This window comes from Eucyclogobius newberryi, unplaced genomic scaffold (assembly GCF_026437365.1).
Source record: "Eucyclogobius newberryi isolate DKJ021-1_F unplaced genomic scaffold, fEucNew1.0.hap1 SCAF_15, whole genome shotgun sequence".
Taxonomy (NCBI): Eukaryota; Metazoa; Chordata; class Actinopteri; order Gobiiformes; family Gobiidae; genus Eucyclogobius; species Eucyclogobius newberryi.
In genome coordinates, this window is record NW_027315779.1 from 29983663 (window position 1) to 30011482 (window position 27820).

Genomic DNA, 27820 nt, shown 5'->3' on the forward strand with positions numbered 1-27820 from the left:
AACTGCATTCTAAAGACTGGTACCGTTCCATACATTTGCTGTATTTTCTAGGGTGAGTTAGCCTCCAAACATCACAAACTAGGAAAAACCAAGACTGTTTTGGTGACTGACAACCACTCGACCTCACGTGAGTAACACCAGGGTTCCGTTTTGCATGGATTATTAATGGTGTTGGACCAGATTTTTACTGTTATAAGAAATGTGGAAAACAGAACTAGTTCATTGTAAACTGAAGTGGTCAAAAGTTATTCTTTATTCTTGCATTTCGAGCATCCAGATTATTCACCCCAGTTTATAAGCACTTTCCACAACAAGACCAGAGTAAGTTGTCCCAATAAAGTTAACAACAAGTACTGCAGACAGCACATTCCGGTCAAAATTGTTTTTTAATGTTTCCATTTAAATTAATGGAAATTATCATATATATCAGTACCAGGCTGTGCTCAGAACTATTCTAAACAAATCACTCCTGGAAGGGTCTATAAAACAATAAAACATGAAGGGACCATTAAGAGGCATACTGTATGACCATAAGCTTATAAATATTAAGTTGAATCAGATGATCTGATAATATAAAGAGCACTGACCACAGGGCGTGTCGCTCCTCCAGCCGCTCAAAGAAACTCCCAGTGTCCGACAGGTGCTGGCGTACATCTGCAGCCAGTTACAGATGGTGTCCTGGGCGCCCTGGTCCAGACAGGTATCCTGCAGGCAGCTCTGGTAGAAAAATGCTGGCGCCACCTTGCTGTGGCAGCGTGCGAACACTCCTCCTCTGTCTATGATGAGTCCACAAAGCCTTACGGCCTCTGGCTCGACAAACACGTACAGCCCGTCTCCGATGTGGAAGCGGATCCGTGTGTTTACCTCCCTAGCTCCATTATCAGAGTTTCCATTGGAGTCTGCCACCATCAGAGCCCCCTCAGACAGACCACTCTTCTCCCCCAGCCCGCAGCGAGGGCACGAGTCCCCGCAGCCCACCTGGCAGAAGGTGTCCCGCTCAGCCCAGGCCATGCCCCAGTCTGTGGTGCTGAGTATGGGAGGTGTGAGGGGCATGCCCTGGCACAGCCCGCAGGCCGTCTGGTACATGTCCCGGGGCAAGGACAGCAGCAGCAACATGTTCCAATCAAAGGCCACTTTGAGACCGAAGTCCGTCTCCAGCACCAGCTGCATCCCAACACTGAAGATGTTCACCTTCCCCAGGCCCAGCTTCAAGGGCAGGTACAGCCGCTCCTTGTTCACCTGACACAAGCATTTATGAAAACATGCGTTAGACAGTTCATTGTATGAACAGCGGTTTGGATTGACATTTGCTCTTTTTCCCCAGTTTGATCAACTGAAGATGATTTACGTGGAGTCAAAAGGCCGCTGTGCATCTGTATGAACCGTGCATTCTACAGTGGTGCTGCCTGTGCGTATCTCAAACAAACTGTGGAGTGAGAGCTTACATATTTACATTATTCCTACTGACATCAGATCACAAACTACAACCCTGATTATCTTTGAGCCACTTGCCACGTGCTACACTCCCTCACAAATATGGCCAGGAGTCCCAGGCTCCTGCTGCTTTGACAAAGAAGCAGCTCTGTTCAAATATGGAGACCTAAAGTTCACAGTCGCAGTCTCTTTAAGGTGCGGGCGCCAGTGAAAAATCGTGTACACCAGACTAATATTCACTAACAGGATAACGTTTTCAAAATATAAACTTTTATTATGTTATCATTTCTTGAAAACATATGTTCTTATCTAATATGTTGAGTGCTTGTTCATACAAGCTTTGAAGAAGTTATTGTCACGCTTGCTGCCAGTGACTAAGTTAATAACGCAATAAGTCAAATGTGAAAGTATCATTGAAAGCGTAAAAATCTGTACTCATTTGATGTTGAATGAATCTAAACTGAGCCATCTACATTTTTAGTTTTAATAATTCTAGATATGTGTATTTATACAACAGTGTTTGATCTACATGCATTTATTTAAAGGGACATTGCATATTTATTGAACATACAATTTAAATATGCCACACTACTTTCCATCTGTAGGGGCAGGTCAGGACAAGATACAACATATAACACTGTAGAAATCAGTGGCGATTCCTCAGTGACTACTAGGGAGGCTGAGCTTCCTCTAAAATGTTGTCTTTTCAAATGCTTACTACTGTCATGAATTACAAGACATTAAGTCAAAAGTCAACGAGAGTCGGTGTAATTGCTCGCTGCTCCCCAACGTAAGCTAGTGGGAATGTGAGAGACTCTCAACTATCAGAGCAGTGAGAAAGTAAGCCGCTTATTAGAAACATATGAAAATAGTTCCGGCTATCAGCTAAACGTTTGACTGACAGTTGTAAAGAGAACCAGCTCCAGCGCTGATTGGCTGTCTGTGGAGGAACTACGAGAGGAGAAACTGGTGGACTTGATTATTGATTACTGAGCAGATAATTTGACTGCTGTTGCACGATGTGAAGACGTCTTTGGTGAGTGTTAATGTCTCGTGCAGATTCACCTGTTTTGACTCGCTTTTGTTAGCCACAGACAAGCAACAAGAAACAAACACCAGCTCACTGTCAGTGAGGAACTGCACAGGCTCTGGTTAATGTGTCACTGGCCCAGAGCCGAGTTTAATCAACTTAGAGGTGGAATTTATTAGCTTGTACAACTTTTATAAGTACAAGCTAATTAGAAGTTGAGTCCAAACATACACCATGATATTCCTCTACAGTTTGAATCTTCTCTCTTTTTAAAGATACATTTGAGCTTGACTTTGCTGTTGGGCATTTTGAAAATACCAAAGTGTCTTTTTTAGAATTTAACAGAAGACGTGACTTTCTTATCAATGTTCTGTGCAGCTCAACACCTAAATACATAACAGAATCTTGTACTTGCAGGTGCAGAAGGGAGATTATTGCTTAGACAATAGAAATACATACTGACAGTTTTATTGAGATTTAGTGTCAGACAATGATTTGACAAAGACAGATATGATGGTGGTGTCTGTATACATCTGTCTTCACTTCCACACAAGAGGGGCCTAAAATGGAGCCTTGTGGCACCCAAACGGAGCTGTATAGGACACGGTGCCCTTGAATTTTTTTTTTCTGTCTTACAAATATGATCCAAATCGGCTTCAAATATGATCCAAATTGGTTCTCTGCGGGGCTTGATGTCTTGCATTCTTCGCTCGTTCTCCACGCCGGTGTCCGCGCATTGTCCGTTCGTTCTCTGCGTCAGTGTCCGTGCATTGTCCGCTCTTTCTCCACGCCGCTCTTCGCTCATTCTCCACGCCGGTGTCCGCGCATTGTCCGCTCGTTCTCTGCGCCGGTGTCCGTGCGTTCTCCGCTCGTTCTCCACGCCGGTGTCCGCGCATTGTCCGCTCGTTCTCCACGCCGTTGTCCGCGCATTCTCCGTGCCGTTCTCCCACAAATATTTATTACATTATTATATATATTTTTTTCAATTATATTCTGATTATGTTTAGGCTAGCAGAGAAGGCCTTGCTGGCTGATATATATTGATAATGAAGCCGTGTTAATGCATTTATTGCATCAAATTATGAGTTCCTTGTACAGAGCTGATGCAAGCTTTTTGGGTTCCCTAAGCAAAAATGCTGGTGGTGTCCCCATCCACCCAAGCCCTTTTTTTAATGCAATGATATTAGCAACTCCTTACTCATTTTATTGTGGGGGCCCCCGACAGTCCCATGTTTCCCTTCTCAGCCCCTGCTCTGTCGCTCACTTTCTGCTCTTCTGAGGACAGAGGCAACAGAACCAGCAAAGGTGAAAAACTAAATGTAGACCCCTTAGAAGGTTGTAAGAATGTTGGAGTGACTTAAGACCTGTTTAATTCCAAATGGAACAGTGCAGTTGCTAGGCAAATGGCCTACATGATGTATTCAAACGGCATGTTCAGGTTGGTGCCTCTCGGAGCGCTTGATGCCCCACCACTGTGCGTTTTGGGAGCGGCGGCACTGTTCTTGTGATAATTAATCAAAACACAGAGAACGTATTAATCAGCATGTTGTCAGAGTGTGACTGTGCATGTGTGTCATTTCTCACATCTGACATTGTTTGTGAACCCGCTCCAAGCGTCGCTCAGAGCCAAGTCTAGTACCTGATAAAAGATGCCCATTGAAATGTGAGCCCCCTAAGCCATTCAAAGAGGTATTCACCGCGTGCAGCGCTATTCTGTCAGCTTGATTAGAAATAACTCCCTCACTGATAGAACTCCTTTGACCTTTGCCGGTTATGCCGAAAATGTGCATAGTACACTGCTGAATTCCTCATTCATGTGGCCTGTCGTGTGGTGACATATTACTCACTCACCGTGACTGTGTTTTTGTAGCTCCGTGTCACTTCGATCTCATACTCATAGGCCTCCAACACAAAGCCTTTCACCCAGATGGCCTGTCCAGTGTCGCGCTCCTCATTCCGGACAGCCAGTTTAAAGGATGGTAAAGCTGTCGGCTCCCTGGTTATGATCCCACAGTCAGAGGTGACCAGCTGTAGCGTGCATGAGCTCTGCAGTTCAAACGCAGCCCCCACAAAAGGCAGAAAGTGTCCGTAGCCTGCGGCCACACACAGTGCCTCAGTGCGGGGCTGGCAGTAGAACAGGCCGTCGCTCTCATGGCAATACTCCTCCGGCTGACAGGGTTCAAGCTGGCAGTAGATGCTGTTGTCGGTCCCATTACAGAAGCAGCGCTCCTGGCACTCCCAATCTGTCCAAAAGGTCAGGTTGGTGGCTAAGTGTCGGCCGTGGCTCATGCAGCCGCAATCCCTCCGTGCCACACAGAGCCCATCCATCAGAGCGTAGCCCTCCTCACACTGGCAGCCCTCCTGGCAGGGCAGTGGGCACGGCTCCTCCGGCTCATCCAGATTAGCACAGGTCAGTGGGCAGGCTGTGGTGCACTCTTCAAAGTGACTGTTCTCGGGACATGGAAGAGCTGAGGAGAAAGAAAACAAGATAGGGAGGAAAATAAAGGTAAGTTAAGATGGAAAATTGTTACATGAAGGATGAGTTGTGTTACACACAATGAGTTCCCTGTGAAGCGAGAGGGTCAACAAATTCTATAAATATTATCGACCATCTGCCAATCTTTTTGTGGAATATAGTGAAATCCAGAAGTACTTACGACAGTTTGTAGCACTCCTCCAAGATGGCAGTTCTATGTGAGCGTCCTGACAGGCCATAGCATAGGCTTGCAATGAGTTACACATGACTGAGCGGTTGCCCTCCTTGACACACATGTTGTACAAGCAGTTCCTGAAGAACGGGGAGGGGTTCACCACTGTGTGACAGGCTATAAAGGAACTATTTCCGGGGTCGTTGAGGTTTCCACACATATAAGGGCCCTGGTATAGCCGCAGGTCCGTGCACATGCGGTACAGGTCATCACAGTCACCATTACAGGTAAGGTCATCGGTGAGAGACTTCCAGGCCTCTGTGAACTGCTCAGCCGACTCCGCTATACGTCCATTGGGGAGCCGGAGGTCATCAGTGGCGTTGCTGTTAAAGACTCCGCACAGCCCACAGGTGACGTTGTAGTAGAGGGTGGACAAGGAGATGTTGAGGTTACCCTGTCGTGTGTAATGGACTCTGAGCAGGCCACGAGACTCCACCACCGTGGCATTACCCGGAGCGCGATAGATCATCACAGTCTCCATTGGGTGGACATAAGGGAGGACTACAGGTTCACCGTTTACCTACAGACATGGAACAGTAATTAAAAGTCTTCAGTGAATTAAATTTAACAGCATTCAAAGTATGTAAAAGTATCCTATCGATTCTTTTCATGAGGTACAGACACATTGTAAAAGTAGCTCTTAGGGTGAAAATAAGTCAATCATGCACTGTATGCATCTAATTAGAGAGTGTTTTATTCTCCATGAAGCAGTAGGTGCGTTGTTAGCACGCTAGTTATTGTTGGCTTTAATTTACCGTGACAGCAAAATCAAATCAAGTTAAAGATCAAGTTAAAAATCAAGTTCAGCTCTACGAGAAAGAATAAAAGAATTTTGAATGCTGCTTATTAAGTATTAGGACTGAAATATGTCACAAAGCATTTTTTTCCCCGAAAAGCCGACATTATACAGGTATCAGCAAGTAAGTCACACGTCACAAAGGCGCCGGTCCAGCTGGTAGCCCAGTGCAACGCTCCGCTCTTTTTTCACACTTTTTTCACACTTATTGTGCTTTATCTTTCTTTATCTTGTATTTTGTAAATATTTTTTCTACTTTAGTTGTACGATAGGGACACGCGCTGGAATCGCTTTAATTCAACTTGTTTCGACTTTGTTGGATTATTGAGTGTTTTTCGTTGTGTCGACGTGATGTGCGCTAGCTCTGAGCTAGCCCCCCCAGCCCCACCGCGCACCCCGGCCACCGCCGCCGTACGGAACGACGCCGGTGCGCGTTTATACAAAGGAGGAACTCATGAAACTGAGGGGGAAACCATCGTCTTACCCGGAGATCGTCACGTTATCCCGGCCAGAATGTTTTTTAAACTTCCTATAATCTGTTATCTGTCCTTTTCCTCTGTATCTACCTGCGTTGTATCAATGAAATTTCCCCATGTGTGGACAGTAAAGGATTATCTTATCTTATCTTAATCATATCAAAGTATACCAAAGTATTTTCCTGTATAAGGACCAAAAGATGGGAGCAGCCTTACTGTTCTGGCTTGAGGCTAATGCAAATGTTTACCTTCTTAAAATGTGAAAAACAGAACTGTTTTGATGTAAAGGTGCTGAAGCCTTTTTTTCCTGATTCCGTGTTGACAAGGGTGCAACTGTAGTATAACAATGTCCTGAGATCTCAATTGGTGATTACATGATCTGATATCAGGCAAAATACCAATGATAAAAAATAAAAGGCAGTGCTGCTCTCATCTCACATCCAATGATTAGCAACCTACTTTAGAGTATAATTCATTAAAATTGTGTTCAGGGGTTTTAAGACGGTTGCCATAGTATGCATAAACAAAGCCAGTCCCAAAAAAAAACTCACCACAGAAAAAAAGGGGCACGAGGTATAATTACTTGATGCCAATGATTTGACCCTTCTCATCTTTTCCATGACCACGGGATGTGTCTGTCAACATGGTTGTTTCAGAAATGTTAGGTTTAAATACCATGGTGCAGCTGAAAGATCATCACCTGCAGCAGTTATCTAGTAGGAGAAGAGGACCTACTGTATTTGCTTAGTTGAAGCCAAGTGGCAATCTTTTTTGGGACAGGGAATGTATAAAATATCACCATAATCCAGTACTGAGAGAAATTTAGCCCAGATGATCTGTTTTCTACAATTAAGAGGAATACACGTTTTATGTCTAAAGAAGAATGACACACACCTCATGGATTACAGAACTATGTATTGTACATGAACACAATAAATGGATACCTTTGGAGCATACACCTGGCAGCAGAAATAAGGCTGTTAAAAAAAACTGAATGACTCAGACTGCACCAAAAATCAAGGACGGGACCCAAATTATAATATTCAGGAAAAAAAAAAAATTACATTTGAATTGTACTGTAATTTTTATATTACTTAATTTATTTCCTTATTTGTTTACTTGCTCCCTGTGTTCCTTGTTCTTTGTTTCGTGTGTTTACATTTTGACAAAAACTGAAAAGAAAAATAAGAAGAATCTGGCTTTAAGATTATTTGTCAGATCTTGTTTGTGTTTGCTGAAAGAGAGATTATCATCAATCCAGATGCCCAAGTATTTGTAAAAAGGTACTTGTTCAATGACATTACCATAAAGCGTAAGAATAGATACATTTTTGAGTCACAAGAGTGCTTTGAAAAGCATACATTTTGTTTTATTAATTTAATTTTAAAGTAACACAATTTTGTCTGATGGAATGAAAATCCACTTGAATATTTTGATTCACTTGTGCAGCAGAATGTGGATGTGAATGTGGAGGTGGATGCTACTATATTTTAAATCATGACCAGTTGTGTTGATAAATTGTAAATAGAAGTGGTCCAAGGACGGAGCCTTGAGGAACTCCTTTGTTAAGATAGGAGAGTAATCGCTGTGGTAATACTATGCCCTGGTCTAAAACTGGAATTGTAGCTATTTAAAATTGAATATATGGTAAAGAAATCACACACCTGGTTACTTAGTAGAATCTCCAAGAGGTTTGCTAGGCAGGATAGTTTTGAGATTGGACAGAAATATTCAAATCCTTTATGCAAAGGGAGAACAAAAGCAGTTTTTTGTCAATTAAACCATTTAGTATTTGTGGCGCTACCACTATATAGCAACCTAAATTCAAGGGTGTTAGCTCCGGTGTACCTTTTTCATCTATAGAGAGCAATGGGGTTAATACGTCAATACTGTGTATGCCTTGGCTTTGCAAATAGTAGAAACATATTTATTGCGCTTGTGACAAAACTGCTGACAATCTTCTGAAGATTATATATCAATATATCTAGACAGAGACCAAGGATTATTCTTACTAGATGCAGATAATTAGGTATTGGATGCAAACAGCACACAGTTGTCTCATTTTGACCCTCCAAAAATCAGGTACAGCCAAAAATCAATCCCATGGGGTGGGATGTTATAGATCCAAATATAGAGCAGAGTTTGTTGAGAATATTTTTGCTAATTGGCTATTTGTATTATATAGAACGTACTAACCTTCACTGTGTCAAAATCTGCTCCTCCCATCTGTGCTTCCACGTTGGCTACGGTTACGATCACAGGTCTTTTCCAAGCTGGTCCTTTGTTGAATAGCCGCCTGCTCATTTTCACCTCCACCATTGACCCATTGACTGGTATTGGACCACACAGCTTTAGCAGGTAGAAGGAACTATCCTCTGGGAACGGCAGGTACGCTCCATCAAAGGAAGACGACATAGCGACCTGCGTGACGGAACATACTCCTTCTCTTCTCGGGTAACATCCCAGTAAGCCCACCTCAGCTACGCAAACTTCACCATCCTTGCAAGTGTCGTTGTAGCAGGAGACCTCACTGGCAAAACCACAGGTGCATCGCAGAGTGCATTCTCCCTCCTCTCCAGAAGCTCCAACCCAGAAAGTTGCATTCATTGGGTAGTATAGTCCATTGTATTCACAGCCGCAGTCTTCTCGGAGTACGCACCGGCTGCCGCTGAGAACGTAGCCTTGGTCGCACTGGCATCCTTCTGTGCAGGGGTGGGCGCAGTACAGGGGAGCCGTGAGGTCCGAGCAGGAGGCAGGGCAGGCCGTGGTGCAGACTTGGTATTGGCTGAACTCGGGACATGTTAAAGCTGGAGGACAAAGAAGAGAAAAAGTCTGACCTGGTTGAATAATAAGGAGGCTTTTTATTTTATATAGGAAGAAAAACATAGTCTACTACTGTATATTAAGTCCCATCTATTTATTTGAACAATTTACACCTGTCACAATAACAAATATTGAAGTGTGATGCATTCTAACGTAAAGTAACTGCTTTGCTTTCGTGTATTTGGATGTTGGTTACCTGGTTGGGAGCTGCTTCTCTGCTCTGTCTTGACACTGCTAATCCTATATCCTATCCTACTGTACGCAGCCTTGGTTTGGCTTTGCTAGAGACGTTCTTTCTCTGTTAATTAGCCCGCAGTAGCATGCAGTGAATTTTATGGATGGGCAAGCAGACTTGGGCAGTTCAATGTTTAGTGGATAACAGAAAAGTGATCAAATCAAATAAAAATGTAATATGCAATATCTGCGTGAAGGACAAGCGCCTATCCTACTGACCTAAACTCCCATACCTGAGCTAAGCGCTGAATGGATTAAAGAAGCTTACTTCACCAACCAATTCATTACACAAATAAGGCTCAATGTTGTTAAATGACAACATCTAACGTTTAATAATTATAAAAATGAACAGAGCCTTAGCTACAAAAAAAAGACTTGTCTCTAAAAAATAGTTTCCATGTTCGTCTGTTTAAACTTGACGCTGCTGCTGCTTCACTTCTCCTCTGCACATGTGCAGTTAGGTCAAAACCATCCTTGCAAACCTGCAAATCCTTGATTCCCACACAGGTTTATTCAGCGTGGTTTGAGCATAGATCCATGGGTTTGAGGCTGTGTGGTCCTCAGAGCGCTTGTGCAGACCTCTAAAATAAGCTGCTTTCTACTCTGGTTCTAAAATCACATGTTTGAGAGTGGAACATGAACAGGTCACAGACTGTGCAGCTGTGAAAATAAGAATCATGCTTTCAACACAGTAATACCCAGCGGCCTGTAGAGGCCACTAAAAGACCACGCTTAAGGAAAACGGGCTTATTTGGTTATATTTTAGAACAATTTATATATACTGTGTGACACACGATGGTTTTAGATTTTGTTGGTCAATCACTGCTTCCCTTGATTACCCTGACTGCACGCTATAATGCTTATGGTTATGTTTTGACCCATAAAGGTTTGTAGTTCGACGGTCTCATGGGTTTTAATACGCTTCATGGAAAAGCAATTATACTGACACAATAACCCTAAAGCAGGATAATCCCAGTGAACCCTTTTCTAAATTTAGAATATTGATAAAAACATGCGCTAAAACAAATACAAGGCCTAATCTTGGTTAGTATCTATTATTAGTCATGGTTACTTATTCAACCCTCAGCAACTAAAATGTTATAGTACTCATTTCCACAAACGTTCAAAGAAAATGTACACATGATAATTATTTAACCCCAAAAATACAGTTCCATCTTTAAATTATTGAACGATAAGTTGATATATTAATTGTAGCGACAGGCCTAAATACGATTTGGATTTATTAGAGCAAGTGTGTAGAGAAGAAGAATCTTACCGCAGAAGGCACGAGATCTCCAGGAACGTATAGTGACTCCAAGTGCTTGACAAGCCAGCGCGTAAGCCTGGATGGCCTGGCACAGCGTAGTGATGTTGTCCTTATTGCTACACATGTCATAAACACAACTGTACACGAAGGCCGTTGGGTCCACTACTGCTCGACAGTCTCTAAAAGGGCCATCCGTTTTGTTGATGATTCCGCAATAGTCAGGCCGAAAGTAAAAGGCTTCAGACGCAGGGTCACACACACTGCAGTTCTGGGCACAACCGTCCGTACATCTCCAGTCCGTATCCTCCGCTCTCCAGCTACCTCCGAGTTCCACCACGCTTTCAGCTAAAGATCCATCCGGTAGGAGCGGGTCGTCAGCCGGGTCATCATTATAGTTCCCACAGAGGCCACATGTGTTGTTGAAGTAAGAGCTGGGCAGAGAGATGGATGCGTAGTGCTGTCCGTCATAGGTAACCAAGAGTCCAAAGTCGGTCTCCAAGGCGACAGCGACTCCAGACTGGTACATCTTCACTGCGCCTAGCTGGAGCTGGACAGGCAGTGTCTTCATCAAGCCGTCCACCTGAGAAAAGATAATTTAGCTTTCATTTAATGAATGCCTTCAAATCATGACTGGTCACAAAATTATTCTTGATACGTCTTATTTCGCTCAATATTAATGCATTCTTCTCCAAATGTTGAGTTTCATAGATACTGTCACATAGAACTGTTGATGTTTAAAATTGACACGAGAAATCAAAAGTATCATGAGGAAACCCTTGCCTGGCAAGCCAAGACAACACACTTTGCCAAAACAAGCAAAGCACTGTATCTTATGTATCTGAGGTTATTAATTTTGTTCTGAATGATACAAAAATATTCCAGAGGAGATGTCTTCCAAATTGAGATATGACAACAACAGTTTAGTGACTGTAGTTGGACCATATCAGGTTGGGGGAGTTTTTTTTTTTTTTTTACCCTTTTACGGTCTGGCTTCTGCATTCAAACAAAATGTAGAAGGGACTGGAAGGATCAGACTGTTACCTGGACTGTCCCCAAAGTTCCTTTGGGCAGTAGAACTCTATGCCCATACACCTCCACTGTAACATCTCGCAGCCAGGAAACTGAGGCCAATCCACGATTCTCATTTTTGGCCTCCACACTGAAGAATGGCAGTCCTGTCATCTCCCAGCACGGACGAGCCAGCAGATAGGAACATGTTCCCTGGAAGTGATAGAGGAACCCGTCGAAGGTGTGGTAGTGGGGGTCGCCAAACACCACACAGGTGCTGGTGCGGGTGGGCTGGCAGTAGAAGGCTCCCTCCTGGTGCTCACAGGTCTCCAGCTGTCCACACGGAGCCTGCTCACAGTGCACTTCATTATCCATGTCCAGACAGCGGCACCTCTGAGAGCACTGGTCAGATAGCCAGAAGATCTCTCCTCGCCTGTAGTAACGTCCTGACAAAACAAAAGGAGATTTTAATAAAATGGAATGGAATTTTGGAAATTTGGAGATCCCAAATCCAAATACTTTGTGCAGTTCTTTAATACAGATTTATTTTCTGTACAGTTATAACAAAGTTGACAATATTTTCAGCAATTACAGTTTTAGGAAGTTGTCTTCTTCTACTTTAAAAGATTTAATTGTGATCTTTTTCTTTTCTTTTTTTCACATCACTTTAGGCTGGGCAAAATAATAGTTCTGTTTGTCGTAACCCGACCGACCTGGTATAATACTAGCCGACTGAAGAAAAAAAAATCTGCATTTTGTTTCAAATATTTCGCCGACTCACCGACAGTGATATAGCGCTGGTAAACCTATCTTTCATCCCAAGGGACAAATAACGCATTGCGCAACGCATGTGCGTCTTCATTTTCGATCCTCCATTTGTTTCTGTATTAAACAGACATGCAGGAGGGAACCTATATTGTCTTTTAAATGTAGATTTGGCTCTGTCAGCGCCACTGGCCTGGCCACCGCTCATATCGTAGCGCATTGCATTCTGGGAGAGAAACACGCCCAGCAGCGTCATCACAACAAACATGGCGGCGCCCATGTCCCCCGCTCGCCTTTCCTACCAAAATAAAGGATAACGGCGTACAAAAGGTCGATATTGAAACATCTTAAAATCGGGTTGATCGAAACGTTTTCCGTCATTGACCCCTGGCGGTCACTCCGAGTCAAAAAGGCAAAATTTTGATCCTTTTTTTTTTTGCCTTCAAAGTAAAAAAAATAAGAATTTACCTACCGACCGACCCACTTGAAAAATGTTGGGTTGGGTTACAGCAAACAGACAATTTATTTGGGGTAGCCTTATTTTCGAGTGTGACACTGTTGATAGATGGAAATGCATGTGTATTGACCCTACATAATATGCTAAATTTACTTTTTTGAGCTTTTAACCATGTTAAAACAGTGTTCCCTCATTACAAACATAGCTGGAGTTCATTCACACTTGTTTCATTAATCCTGTTTACGAGCTCGTCTTCTCTGCTCCTTCTCTGAGCCTCACAAAAACACTGTTTCAAATTTCCCAGATTTAAGAAGTCAGCAGTAGAGATCCAGTGCTGTTTAGTCCATAAATCATCACCAGACTCGGCCTGCCTTGAATCATCTTACAGTAGCATGCCTGGGAATTTTGTTTATTTCCCAATTCTCTGCTGTGAGTAGATGAAGTGCTAAGATAAATCCTGATTAGGGAATGCCTAACTGTTAGAAAGCAATGGGTGGTTTTCAATATATACATTATTTTAAGTTCTAAAGATGCCAATGAGATGCCAAAGCAAAGGTAGGGCTGCCACTAATTATTGAGTGTCTGCGTCACGCAGGCACTATATGTTCTTGTATTGTGAATTTTTTTTATTATTATTTCCATGATTTTCATTTAGCCAGTTTCAACTCCTTAACGCTTCAACCGATTTCAACATGTTATACCTCATTACGATCACTTTCGCAGTAGTACGTGTGCTATTACTTTTGACATTTGAACAACTTGTACTTTTTGCAGAATTTTCAAAAGTATTAGTACTTTTTCCCGATTTAAATGCATTATAAGTGTCTGAGGAATTCTTTAGGCTTTATTCTTTAGGCTTTATTCTTTAGGCTTTATTCTTTAGAATTTTGTGACGGAGCCAGTCGAGCGAGAGAGAGAGAGAGAGAGAGAGAGGGGGGGGGGAGGGAGAGAGAGGGAGGGAGGGAGGGAGAGAGAGGGAGGGAGAGAGAGAGGGAGGGAGGGAGAGAGAGGGAGGGAGAGGGAAGGAGGGAGAGGTGGAGGGAGGGAGAGGGGGGGAGAGGGAGAGACGCAGACACTCCAGCAATGGCTTCAGCCATTGCAGATTTTCTAGTTGTTTTTGTAATCGAATAATATAGCAATTATTCGTTCAATTGATCTATTAGTTGATTAAACCCCGAACAGGCCTGTGCATAATCCAGATACCAATTATTAAATTAGTTAACAGTAATAATAATAATAATGTATTTGATTTATATAGCGCTTTTTGGACAATCAAAGACACTTTACATTGCATTATTCATTCACTCCACACTCAGGGGTGGTTTTCAAATAATGTATCAATTTGTTTCAGTCATATTCAAAAGCATGTTTAAAGGCCAATGATGATACAAAAAAGGTATAACATTATCTAAGGTAAGAAAACCTTTGTTAGTCCCACAATGGTGAAATTGCATGGATAATAAACTTGCCGTTGTAACTACACCCGTTGGCAGGATCAATCAGTTCAGTGTCGACCCGGAAGAACCAGCGCCCGGGAACATTCACATTGGTCGTCTGCTCTATGTTGACCACATCATTGGACCGTGACCCAGGCAAGTTGAAGAAGTGTCCAATGTCTCCACCATTGAAACCTGACTGGAAAGGCACATGGTGTGAAGGATGTCGTGAACAGTGTCCACAGTGAAAGGCCACACTTCCTGGTGCTTTACCTGAGCCGTAGTTCCACCGAGTCCAGTCAGCGGATCTCCACCGCTGGCCGTGCCCGTGCTCCACGTGATCTCGCCATAGTTGAACATACTGAAGGCGGTGACTCCATCTGTGATTAACACTGTTTGGAATGTGTTCACCTTGGAATCAGACAGAAGTAGTTATTATTATTACAAATTATTATCTCTTGATTTGTATTTATAGTACAGTACTCAAAGTTTGGACATGCTGTACAATTCTATTGTTTCAAAAACGCGAAAAAGGAGAACTTGTGTGCTTTTCAGAAACCCGATCAGTGTAGTGAAAACAGGGTTTTACTCTCGTTGACAACCCGTGAGAATTGGTCACAAAAAGAAATACAATAAAATGAATAATAAGACATATTTTGTCCAATGAAATTATGACATAAATTACACAAACCATGTAAGTTGGCATCCACAAAGGGATAATTGCATGTCTCAGTTTGTCCTCCTCTTTCTGTTTGTTCATTATCATTTCAATTGTACATCATTTCCTTAATTTAGTAGAGATCTGCAAAATGAGGCTGAATGTGCAATTGATTAGGATCAGATGGAAACTTGTTTTCAATTATTTGTTCCACATATATTTTCACCAATAGAAGGTGGAAAAAACAAAGATAAAGGACAAACACTCATACACTGCCACCAAATGAATTGTAATTTGACTAACTATTGCTTGTAAACTAATTAACTTTATATTATTTAACATCTTATGAATTATGAACTAGTGAATTATTTCAGTAAGTAACTTCAGTAAGTTTTGATATCTTCATTCTGGTTCCAACAAGACAACAATCCTCTGGTACTTCCTCAGGTTTCATGGAGCTACATTGGTTGAAAAAGTAGTCATACATTTGGAACTTTTCCACATTTTGTCACGTCACGACCACAAACGTTGTGAAAGAGCAACACAAAGTGGCACACAATTGTGAAGTGGAAGAAAAATACACATACATAATAGACATGATTTCCAGATTTTTTTAAATGAAAAACTGAAAAGGGCAGTGTGCAAAAGTATTCAGCTTCCCCTAAATACTATGGAACCACCTTTCTCTGCAATTACAGCTCCAAGTCTCCTGAAGTATGTATCTGCAAGCTTCGTATACATACGAAATCTTTGTCCATCCATCTTTGAAATGGATGGCGAGTGTTTTGGCCGATACTCCCACAGATTCTGAATCAGATTTAGGTCTGAACTTTGACTGGGCCACTCTAAAATATGAATATGTTTTGTTTTAACCCATTACATTGTATCTTTAGGGTCTTTGATTTGCTGAACCTCCATGTCTGTTGAAAACAGGTTTTCTTCCAAGATTGCCCTGTATTTGTCTCCTTCAGCTCTGAGCAGCTTTCCTGTCCCTGCTGAAGAAAAGCAGCCCCACTGTATATATGTCACCATGGCATTAACTTCCACTGCTATGCAGATGACACTCAGCTGTATTTATCAATGAAAGCTGATCAGAGCGATCAAGTAGACGGACTTAGTACTTGTGTGAAGGAGATAAAAACCTGGATGACACTTAACTACCTGCTTCTTAACCCTGAAAAAAACGAGGTCATTGTGCTTGGCCCTAAGCATCTACGAGACAGATAGTCACACTGGACAATGTTAGTGTAGCCTCCAGTTCTACTGTAAGAAACCTTGGAGTCTTATTTGACCAGGAGCTCTCATTTAAAGCTCATATAAATCAAGCTTGTAAACCAGCCTATTTCCATTTGCGCAACATCGCCAAAATCAGAAGAATCCTGCCTAAAAGTGATGCTGAAAAACTTATCCATGCATTTGTAAAGACCAGATTAGACTACTGTTACTCCCTGCTCGCAGCGTGTCCTAAAAGCTCCATAAAAAGCTTTCAGCTGGTTCAAAATGCAGCAGCAAGATTACTAACAGGAACAAAAAGAAGAGAGCACATTATGCCAGTGCTGAAGTCTCTTCACTGGCTCCCCGTCGAGTTTAGAATCAAATTTAAAATTCTACTCCTGACCTACAAAGCCATAAATGACATGGCCCCATCCTACCTCAAAGATGCTATAGTACAGGGGTGGCCAACCAGTCAGAGACGAAGAGCCACATTTTTTACTGTGTTACCGCAAAGAGCCACATCATACACATGGGCACACATGAACATCACCCCATCCCTTCCTCTTACACACACACCTCTGCTCAGCCAAATTATTATTATTATTATTATTAACAATATCATGTCACACACAACCATGATAATGACAGAAATTGACTCCTACAGTACTAAGACCACAAGCCAGTGATTTTCAACAATGAACATTGTGTCTCACACACACAAACTCTCAGTTCAACAAAGTCCAAAACCAAAAATAATTTACATACCATGTTGAAGTTCAATATTGCTGGTTTTCTTTTAGATGAGGGCCGTCTTCCCGTATTTTGGACGGGGTATTTTGAATCTGGACAGGCATTTTCGAGTGCAAGGACAGGGTCATTTTTATTAATAAATCTCAGAAAAAAGGGAATATTATCATTAAATCGGGCTGGGAAGCGTTTGATTAAAGTCCGCTTCGGCCGCGCCATGACAGTTTACAAGTGAAAATTTGCATGCTGCGCGCTGATTGGGCGACAAAGTTTGTGTGCTTGGCTCTGATTGGCTGCCGAGCCGTGGTCCGGCGAATGCCGAAGCTCCACTTTCGTGCGGGTGAGCGGCGCACATACTTATCAAGTATTATTCCTGTTCTAACGTGAAATGGATGTGTGTGTTGGCCCAGCGGTTAGCGACACAACTTTGAGTGCAGAGGTTTGCAAGATCGAAACCTGACATGAACTTTTAATTTTGCATTTTTTTCCTCGTCTCCCAACTCATTTATTTCAATATCAAATTAGATCAGGGGTTTTGGCAGCGTTCCTCTCTAGTCCTCTTTTACTATGTAGTTAGGAGACGAGGGGAAAAAAATGCAAGATTAAGAGTTCATGTCGGGTATCGTTTCCACAGACCTCTGCACTCAAAGCCATGTGGCTAACTGCTGGGCCAACACGCGGGCCGGTTTTGGCGCAGCGCCGGTGATCAACACGACCCTGCGGGCGCCTCCGCAAACGCAGAGCGCCGTCTGGTACAACACAAACACAAATGTTGATATGAACGTAAAAGAGCCGCATGAAACCAGGCAAAGAGCTGCATGCGGCTCGCGAGCCGCGGGTTCGCCACCCCTGCTATAGTACCATATCGTACATATATTGAACATATTAATTGGGGCTCTTATTAAATATGGGTTACACCCTCCCCACTTTGACAGGTTTGTTGTTAGATTTTCAGGATTTAGAACAACAGGAGTTGGCAACATTTCAGGTGGTGTGATTGCAGCAGAAGAGGAAGGCAAAGGGCTCCAACTAAGTATTGGTAAGTATTCAGACTCCGAGTCTTCCTCATCTTCCTCATTGCCCTGAACAACACACTGTCTTGTCTTTCGTTTTGTCTGGGTTTTTTTTGGAATTCACCTCGGTTGTGGGTGCGGTAGGTATGAAACTGCAAGGGAGGAGCAGATCACGATGCAAAGTCCTGACTGGCCTATCCTTGCCCTCAGGTTTTACTGTATAGACTGGCAGTTCACCTGCTTTTCTCAAGACCACATAAACATCATCCTCCCATCTGTTTGCGAGTTTGTGCTTTCCTCTGAGCTTAACATTTCGCACGAGGATTCTGTCACCCACATCCAGAGTTGAGTCAACCACTTGTTTGTCAAAACGTGTTTTATTGCGTTGTGCATTCTTTTGTGCATTTGAGGTCGCAATTTTGAAAATTTCTTCTAATCTATGTTTTAGATCACTGACGTACTGTGAGTATGACTTCTTTTGAGAATTCACAGGCAATCCGAATGCAAGATCAATGGGGAGTCTTGGTTGTCTGCCAAACATCAGTTCATATGGCGAGTAGCCTGTCACATCATTTTTGGTACTATTATATGCATGGACAAGAGGTTTTACATGGTCCTTCCAATGCATCTTTTCCTGATCACTTAAAGTACCAAGCATCTGGAGGAGGGTCCGATTGAATCGCTCGACAGGATTGCCCCTGGGATGATATGGTGTTGTGCGCAAGTTTTTATGCCAGTGATTTCACAGAGCTCACGTGTGGTCTTAGATTCAAAATCGGGGCCTTGATCACTCAAAAAAGCCTATCTGGGACCCCATAATGAACAATGAAGTTCTCCCATAGTGCTTTTGCAACAGTACGTGCTCGCTGGTTGGAACTGCTACTGCATACTTGGTGAAATGATCAGTCATAACTAATACATCTTTCGTATTGGACTGGTCAGGTTCAATAGTAGTAGTATACTAAAGTCTATACAAAGTAACTCGAGGCGCCTGCTTGTCTCTATGTTCATCAAGGGAGCTGCCTTCCCAAGTTTACTTTTACGACGGACACAGCGTTCACACGTACTGATAATTTTTTCAACAGAAGATTGCATCTTTGGCCAATAAAACCTAGTTCGGACTAAATCAATGGTACGGTCAAATCCTAAATGCCCCATGTCATGGTGAAGACTTTGGAGGGCTACTGGCCTTAGCTCCTCAGGAAGCACAAGTTGAAAAGCGATCTCCAAACCGGTTTGTCTTTTTTGGTAGAGCACACCATTCTGCAATTCGAGGCGATTAAGCTCACGTAATAACAGTGGAAGCTCAGGCAATTCTTTTTTGAGACTGGGAGGTGGTGTTAAACCAATTTCCAATTGAGTGATTACAGCATCAATGACAGGATCTGATCTTTGTTTTTGTCTGAGCTCTTCTTCTGTTATGAAAGGAATAAAAGGGAAACCATCTAGCTGTTCTACCTCAAAGCTGTCTGGAACAGCAGCAGCATACAGGGCTAAAAACTCAACTAGGGCTAACCCTGGACAGGTAAGGTGGTCTGGAGCTAGCTCTACAGTGTTAACTGTGTGCCTGTCACAAATGGCTTGTATGACTTCTTTTGGAACTATGCCTGTGTCATCATCACTTAAGTGAGTAAGTGCAAACTGTTTGATCCTTTCCAGTTCTTTTTGAGATGTTGGGTCATTTTCTAGAGCATCTTGAGGTCGACGAGACAATGCATCTGCATCCAAGTTTTGCTTTCCGGCCCTGTATTGGAGTTAGAATAAGAACGTGGACAGAGCCGAGAGCCACCTATAACTTGTTGCGTCCAATTTTGCCGACATCAGTATATAGGCTAACGGATTACTGTCCGTTACGACAGTGAAATCGGTGCCGTAAAGATAGTCTAATTTTTCGGTGACAGCCCACTTAAGGGCCAAGAATTCAAGCTTGTGGGCCGGATATTTAATTTCACTTTTTGAAAGTCCTCTACTGGCGAAAGCAATAGCTCTCAGCTGTTCATCTTGAAGCTGGTACAGTGCTGCACCAAGGCCAATCGTACTCGCATCAGTATGGAGGATATACAGAAGTTTGGGATCAGATTATCTGCTCAAAGGCCTTTTTTGGCCTCACAGGTTCCATGTTTTGGGGGCATTTTCTTACCCTTTCTGAGTGGCGGATAACCGGCGGTCAGTTCGTTTAAGGGCCTTACGATGTTAGAGTATCCCTGAATGAACCGTCGGTAATACCCGGCAAAACCCAAAAATGACCGTAGTTCCTTAAGGTTAGTGGGGACAGGCCAGGTGGTAAGGGCTTTGATTTTTTCCGAGTCCGTTTCGACACCATGCTCTGACACCACATGGCCAAGGTATTTGACTGAGGACTGGAAAAAATTACATTTTTCGGGTGCCAGTTTTAGTCCGTACTCTTTTAAACGCAGCAGGACTTTCTTTAAGCACTGCTCATGCTCTTCCAGGGATGACGAGAAAACAATTAAATCATCAATTAAGACAAGAACTTCCTTAAGATTCATTGAGCCCATGCACCGTTCCATAAGTCTTTGAAACGTGGAGGGTGCATTTGTAATCCCCTGGGGCATCCTATTGAACTCCCAGAATCCCAGGGGACACACAAAGGCAGTTTTCTGCTTGTCTGATTCTGACATTTCTATTTGATAGTATCCTGACTTGAGGTCCAGGACCGAGAACCATTTTGATCCTGCAAGAGCTGAAAACGCCTCTTCTAGATTGGGGAGTGCGTATGCATCTTTGATTGTTTGAATATTCAGCTTCCTGTAATCAATGCACAAACAAACTGACCCATCTTTCTTTTTGACGACTACAATCGGGGAGGCAAACGCGGACTCAGACTCCCGTATAACTCCTGAATCAAACAGTTCCTGAAGGTGTTTTCTGACGGCTTCCACATCATGCGGGTGTATTGGTCTGGGTCTTGATTTGAATGGTGTTTCATCATTGAGCTTTATTTGATGTTGCACTTTATCAGTGTGTCCAAAATCCAGCTGATGTTGCGAGAACACTTCAGGCATTGAATTGAGCATTTGTGTGACACGTTTTTTCCATTCTACAGGCAACAGAGAGTTTCCAAAATCAAAGCTCATCTTCTTTGACTGTGTAGGGTCTTTTGATCTGTCAGGAGAGCTTGACATTTTCACCATTTGCTCTTTTTGAAGAACTCGAGTTATGGCATTCACATCGGCCAGCACACTACCAGGGGGGACAACAATGTCATGCTCAGTCTCATTTTTTATGATGACTGGAAGTTTACAGGGTTTTTTCACTGGTAGGTCAACAAGACTAGTTAGTACGAGTAGGCCACTTGGCAAGGGAGAGGCTGATGGTTGTTCAATGATTACACATTTCTCAGCGACTGGGTTGGGAATGTACACCAAAGACTGTGGTCTGCCCTGCCTGCACTACCGTTTGACTTTTGTCTTGCAGTTTTGCACAGCCGAGATTACTGAAACAAGAAGTTTTCTGCCGCATTTCAAGGATTTTTAAGAGGGCTCTGAAACCATAAGGGGCAGGCTTAAAGTTTGGCTGGACTCATGGAAATCAGCATAAAGGGCATGTAGAGTGTTTGTACCCACTAGCACCTGCTCTTGTGCGGCAGCTCTCAGAGGGGGAATGACTAATGGCAGTGTGTTTACATTTATCTCTGAGCCAACAAAATCTTTTGGAAAAGTTATTGAGAGCTCAACAATACCCAAATAGGGGACTAATTGGCCATTAGCACCTTCCACATCAAGGAGATCACCCAGCGGCTGAATCGGTAAGTCTGAAAGGTGTTGGTCGTAAAAACTTTGGGGGACCGTTGTCACCTGAGACCCCGTATCTAAAAGGCAGTTTGTTTCTTTACCAGCGATGATTACACTGGCAGTAGTTCTGGTTCTAGTTCCTAACTAGCTTGTTTCTCTCTTAATAGTTTTTTCTTTGTGGCAACCAAGGACGGGTTTGGCTCACTTTCACAGGCTGATGCAATGTGGCCATCCTCTCCACATTGAAAGCAATACCATGGCTGTGGCCTTCCATTTGTCTTATCAAGATTTTGTGTATGGGTGGTTCTCCTTTTTACAGGCCGGACCTCGACTTTGGCACTAGTTGTCTGACATTTTGGCTTTTGCTGTGATTGCCTCTGTTTTTGACTTTCTGCTTTCCAATTGTTGAGTTGTGCACTGAGGTGTTTCTTTAGCGTGTCAAAATCTGATTCCGGGGCACTCACTGTTTGTACATGTGACATGGCTCGTTGTTTTGGAATGGTGGCGGAGGGCTTGTTCCGACCAAGATGTTGTCTCATCCGGCTGAGTTTTGCGGTCTGTTTGTCCTCTTCAGTCCGTAAAAGCAAGAGTAGTTCTGAAAAGGAGGGCAGACTTCCTTTTCTTTGCTCTAGTTGGAGGTCACTGATCATACAGTCTTCCCAGCAGCCGCGACAGTACTGCTTCAACAACTGCTTATCGAAGTCAAACTCACTGACACCCCCACGCCGCATAGCTTTTGTCAAGCAAACATGTAATCTTTGCAGATAGGTTGATGGCCTTTCACCCTCATCTTGAAGAGTGTTCATAAAGCGAGCAAAGAGCTCATCACCATCTTCAAAAGCTCCAAAAGCTGAATCAAGAACTTTCAGGTAATCAGATGGCTTGATGGTGTGTGGGCCTAAATGCTTTGTTAAATATGTAGCGGGGGCAAGAGACTGTCAAGTATTCTTTGTGTGCAGTTTAAAGGTCCCATAACATGCAAAATCGACTTTTCAGAGCTTTTAACCTTCTTACATTGTTATTTGTGCTTCATATATGAGTGTTTTTTTGATTGATCCCCGCAGTTTTTAGCTACTAATCTCCAAACTGACGGGGGGTGGGTGCAAGACCGCGTCATAACCCCAGGCACGCGTCACCATCCCCCCCATAAGAGCGCGATGGAAATAAGACTTATGAACAGATATATCTATATATATATATAGATATATATAGATATATCTGTTCTGCGCACGCTGCAGAATTAAAACCAGATTTATTTAGTCTCAAAGTAGACTCTTTCTCATTCACTCGCGCGGAGCGGCGCACCGCGGAGCTAACAGCACACAGCTGTGGGGCACACACTACGTCACGGGTGGGCTGTGAAGATTCTACAATGGGTGGATAAGGGGAAAGTGATTGAGCACCCTGCACGTGTGAATCTGTTTCAGTGCTTCCAATAAGTGCAGGGATTGTGTGCTGAGGGTGCTGCTCAAAATGGTGCCGCTTCGGTCTGGATAGTCTTATTTGAGGTTTTCTGCGTCCGTTTTGTACAGTGCCTCGTGCGCTCAAGAAGAGGAATAGAGAGAAAGACTGGGCGTGATGCTGTGCGCAGGTGCCGTGAGGGGGACAATGCACCGTTTAACAGAAGCTGATTGGCTGAGAGCTAAATGTCAATCAACTTATGTTAACTCTTGAGTTGCTGGCGATTATTTTACAGACAATTGAAATAATTGGTTTTGGGGCTTATTTGAACACATAAATTGGGGCTCTTATTAAATATGGGTTACAACATCATCCAAACAGAGCTCTTCGCTCTCAGAATGCTGGCCTTCTGGTGGTCCCAAGAGTCTCTAAAAGTACTGTAGGAGGTAGAGCGTTTAGCTTCCAAGCGCCTGTGTTATGGAATCAGCTCCCGACACATGTTAAATATGCTGACACAGTCTCTTCATTTAAGTCCAGGCTTAAAACGTTCCTCTTTGAAATCGCTTAGGTCAGACCAGTTAGGAACAGAAATATAAACCCACAGCTTTAGCTACGCTTCCCTAGGAGTAACTATGCTGGGGGAAGTATGGCAGCTTGAGCACTATCCTCTTCTTCTGACTACTTATTCTATCAAAAAATATTTATTTTTTAATTCCACTTGCAAACTGTTCACCGCCTTCTTTTTCTTTTTCTCACTCCTGAGGACCTGTGGACCCAGATGCCCCTCTCCTGGTGAAGTGGTCCCTGCCCCGTGTGGACGGTTCCTCATCTGCCTGAAGAGTGGGTCCAGCTCGACTCAGACCGTCCCTCATCTGCCTGAAGAGTGGGTCCAGCTCGACTCAGACGGTCCCTCATCTGCCTGAAGAGTGGGTCCAGCTCCAGTCTCCTCGTGTCCGTCTGTCCATCTGTGAGAGTCAGATCTCTCCTTCACTTTGGAACTCCTCCAGGTTTCTACTTTTTCCCAAGGAGGTTTTTTTGTAGTTTTTCTTGGCCGAGAAGGAGGGTCTAAGGACAGAGGACTCTGGGACATCGTCCCTCGCCACCACAGATATTGTCTGACTCCATCGCCACCACAGACATTGTCTGACTCCATCGCCACCACAGACATAGTTGATTCATTTCTCACTGAAGCCCTCAGAGGCAACTGTTGTTGTGATTTTGGGCCTTACAAAAATAAATTGAATTGAATTGAACCACCATGTTTGACGGTGAGGATGGTGTGTTCAGAGTCATGTGCCGTTTTCCACCACACACAGTGTTTTGCTTTTAGGTCAGAAAGTAAAACTTTCCAGAGCACCTTCTTCCACATGTTTGTGTGTCCTTCTTCTGGCTGTTTTTCAACAATGGCTTCTTCTTGCCACTCTTCCAAAAACGCCAGATTTGTGGATCGCAGGACTGTCTACCTAAGCTGTGGATCTCTGCAGCTCCTCCAGAGTCCCTATGGGCCTCTTGGCTGCATCTCTGGCCATGGCTCTCCTTGTTCAGATGTAGGTAATGGTGGACAGCGCACGGGCCGCGCACGGGCCACTGCGCGCCGTGATCACAACGCACCGTGCGCACGGGCCGCGGTGCGCGCCGCAGTGGGCCGTGCTCCCCCGTACGCACTCCCCGTGCTCCGCGCCGCACCCGCCGCCTAATGTTGGCCTAATGCTCGTTGCTGAGAGAGTTTTTTAGCATTTACAAACAATTACTGCCACAACGATGTATTGAAGCTTCAAAGCAACAAAAAGCCGGAATGTAGGTTCAACCCCCCCCAAGACGAAAAATATTACGTCTTTTCAGCTTCAACCCATTTTGAGATGATCCCTAAGTATGCTGCTCCTTTTTCCATCGCCAAAGAGTTGAACACAACGCAACCTTTCAAACACAGGAAAATTATCTTTTATCAGTGGTCACAACCCCGTCGATCAGGCTGCTATATTTTATGCTGTAAAACCATACATTGGTTGGGGATGTGGAACCTGAGCTGACCTATATATATATATATATATATATATATATATATATATATATATATATATATATATATATATATATATATATATATATATATATATATATATATATATATATATATATATATATATATATATATATATATATATATATATTAGTACTTGCAGGCAGTGGGAACACTTATCATACTAATACTGTTGAGGTGGTATGCACTTGTTGAGAAAAGTTTAGAAACTTAAAAAAAAAACACATGGAAAAGTGTGTCCAAACGTTTAACTCTTAATGATGCTAAGTGAAGTAGTAATTTGAACCTAACTGGAGTGGTCTGGCTCCCTCCATAGAAAGTGACTTGGTGCCACGTTGCAATGAACATCCAGGTGGCGCTGAAGTTGGGCAGGTTTTTGAAGTACTTGCGGACATCTTGCGTTGCCCTCTCCAGCATGTCCTGCTCAGTGGTTTCTCTGTAGTAAACATCTCCTCTGATGCCGTTGTGCACGTCCGCCCACAGAGGAGCGACGAACGAGCGGCTGTCACTCAATGGGAAGGCCTCAGGCGTAAACTGGCTCACTTGTACGTTGAAGGAGATCACGCCATTGTTGTTTACCTGGGGACCAAAGAGAGGGAATTAGCCTTAACACTCAAAATACCGCAAACATGTCGAGGCTGCTTACGTAGGCCGTGCGATATGGTATATTGAAGAAAATAAAAGGAGCAAGCAATGATATTTCAGGGGAACTTCCATCGTCCATCTTTGGGGTTTCTAGATCCCTGTGCTCTGGTCCAAATGGATACAGGATTTCCTGAGTATTTCCTGCAAAGCCAAGGACAAATGAAAAGTGCAGTTATGTGTTCATCAATACATTTATTAAAACCTTCAAATAAAATGTCATCAATAGTAACAGTGAATTATTCATAATTAAAAAAAACAGCTTGCATTATTGCATCTGCTAACAAAATTTGATTGTTCGTGCCACCTTCACTGTAAGTTGATGCAAAAGACGTTACAACATTTTAGATTTTTGCAGTGAGCTCAACATTGTATGGGTGTAAATGTTGAGAAATGAAATACCTTAAAGTGCTCAAATGCATTTTAAATGTAAAAAGCTATAGTTGAATACAAAAGTCTTTAACTCTTTTAAATATTTAGTTTATACCTGAAATCTAAAAAAAATAAATTCAAGGAAACAGTAGAAAACCAGATAAACGACAGAACACTGCTGCTTCGCTCACATTTATCAGTAATTCAGACTGATCCACACACAGTTGAACTGATCACCTTTCTGTCCTTAAGTGAGCTGAGTTCATGTTTTGCAAAAATGAATTGTCTTGTGGGGCAGTTGAAGTGTACTTTATCTCCCCCTGCGTTAGCCAAAAAGCTAGCTAAGCTCTGCACAGCCGGAGCAACAAAGGATATTTCAGTTTCCATTTTACCGTATAAGCAAAATAGACAAAGAAACAAATTGTATCAATTGTGCTGGCCATGGAATGTTGAGGGTAATTTTCCGATGTCAGTGCTTCACCACAGGGTACGTTCACATAACATCAACAATCAGCAACGTTCTAGAATCTCTATCATTTGAAACTGAGCTGGAGATAGGTCAGATTTCTATGGTGGAATTTGTTGTTTGACATGTTAGATTGGAAAGGACTTCATGCTATGAGATTAATATAAGTTTGATTTCAACATTTGTAAATTTTCAGTTTAGATATTTCTTTCAAAAACAGCTAATTTATCTATTGAATAATATGAGTTCCCGCACTTCATCTGAAACTATTCTGAAAGTGTAGCAATGCCCAAAGATGGAATTTCAGCCTGGGGTCATTAGACCGCAAGCTGCATTGGAGTCTTAGCATGAACCAAAACACTTTCTATAGACAAAGGTCATGTGATACCTGCTGTTCTGGCAAAGATACTGAAGATGTGAAGCAGTAGGACTGGACAGCCTCGCCTGACCATTCTGGAACAACAGAAGACACGTTCATCAGTAAACTTGCTCCATGCTGACATACTGACTTTTTCCCTCTGGCCAGGCCTTCTGAAACCCAAGCAACTGAGTCACAAGAGCCCACCCCCCTTTCTCTGGGCTGCACAGTTTAAAAAAGAGAGAGCATCGGAGCAACGCCATATGACTTCTTTAAGAGCAGGCTCCCAGGTCTCCCCTGAGGAACCCCTGAAAAGCCCTATTATACCGGGCGGAACAATACGTGAGGATCACGTTAGCTGAACAGTCCCGTGTGGCTGGGTTAACAGTGGGCTTGGGTTCGAGTTGGCTTTGCTCGGTGGATGTGTGGAGCTGCCCGCGGTGCTCCTTCCTCCACGTCAGGACCTCATTACCACGGCTGTTTGGGATGTGTTCCATGCCTTGTTGGCGAGAGGAGAGCTGCTAAACACTGGGGCACTAATGGCTCTAGGAGGAGGTTTGAATTGCCGAGGTGCGCCGCTGGTGCCCTTAAGGCTGTTCTGAACCTGAGCTGGCAGACTTCCCGCTGGCAAAGTGGAGTGTCCTGCCAAAAGGATGTGTTTTGATGGGTTGATTGATTAAAGTCTTTATTGAATTTGTTTTAATGTAAATGTCTGTGC

At 43.2% G+C, this 27820-nt stretch overlaps 1 protein-coding gene across 1 annotated transcript in view; it reads right to left on the bottom strand.

Moving 5' to 3' along the window:
- tecta (tectorin alpha) overlaps window positions 1-27820 on the bottom strand; it is a 45333-nt gene that overhangs the window by 13805 nt on the left and 3708 nt on the right. Inside the window, exons 2-12 of the mRNA XM_072446957.1 lie at window positions 27133-27197; window positions 25911-26050; window positions 25556-25843; window positions 14708-14845; window positions 14468-14633; window positions 11810-12222; window positions 10778-11348; window positions 8641-9251; window positions 5122-5692; window positions 4316-4932; window positions 588-1239 (exon numbers count right to left, since the gene is read on the bottom strand). Coding sequence (XP_072303058.1) covers window positions 588-1239; window positions 4316-4932; window positions 5122-5692; window positions 8641-9251; window positions 10778-11348; window positions 11810-12222; window positions 14468-14633; window positions 14708-14845; window positions 25556-25843; window positions 25911-26050; window positions 27133-27196 — 4231 coding nt within the window. The 5' untranslated portion in view covers window position 27197. The remainder of the gene's footprint in view (window positions 1-587; window positions 1240-4315; window positions 4933-5121; window positions 5693-8640; window positions 9252-10777; window positions 11349-11809; window positions 12223-14467; window positions 14634-14707; window positions 14846-25555; window positions 25844-25910; window positions 26051-27132; window positions 27198-27820) is intronic.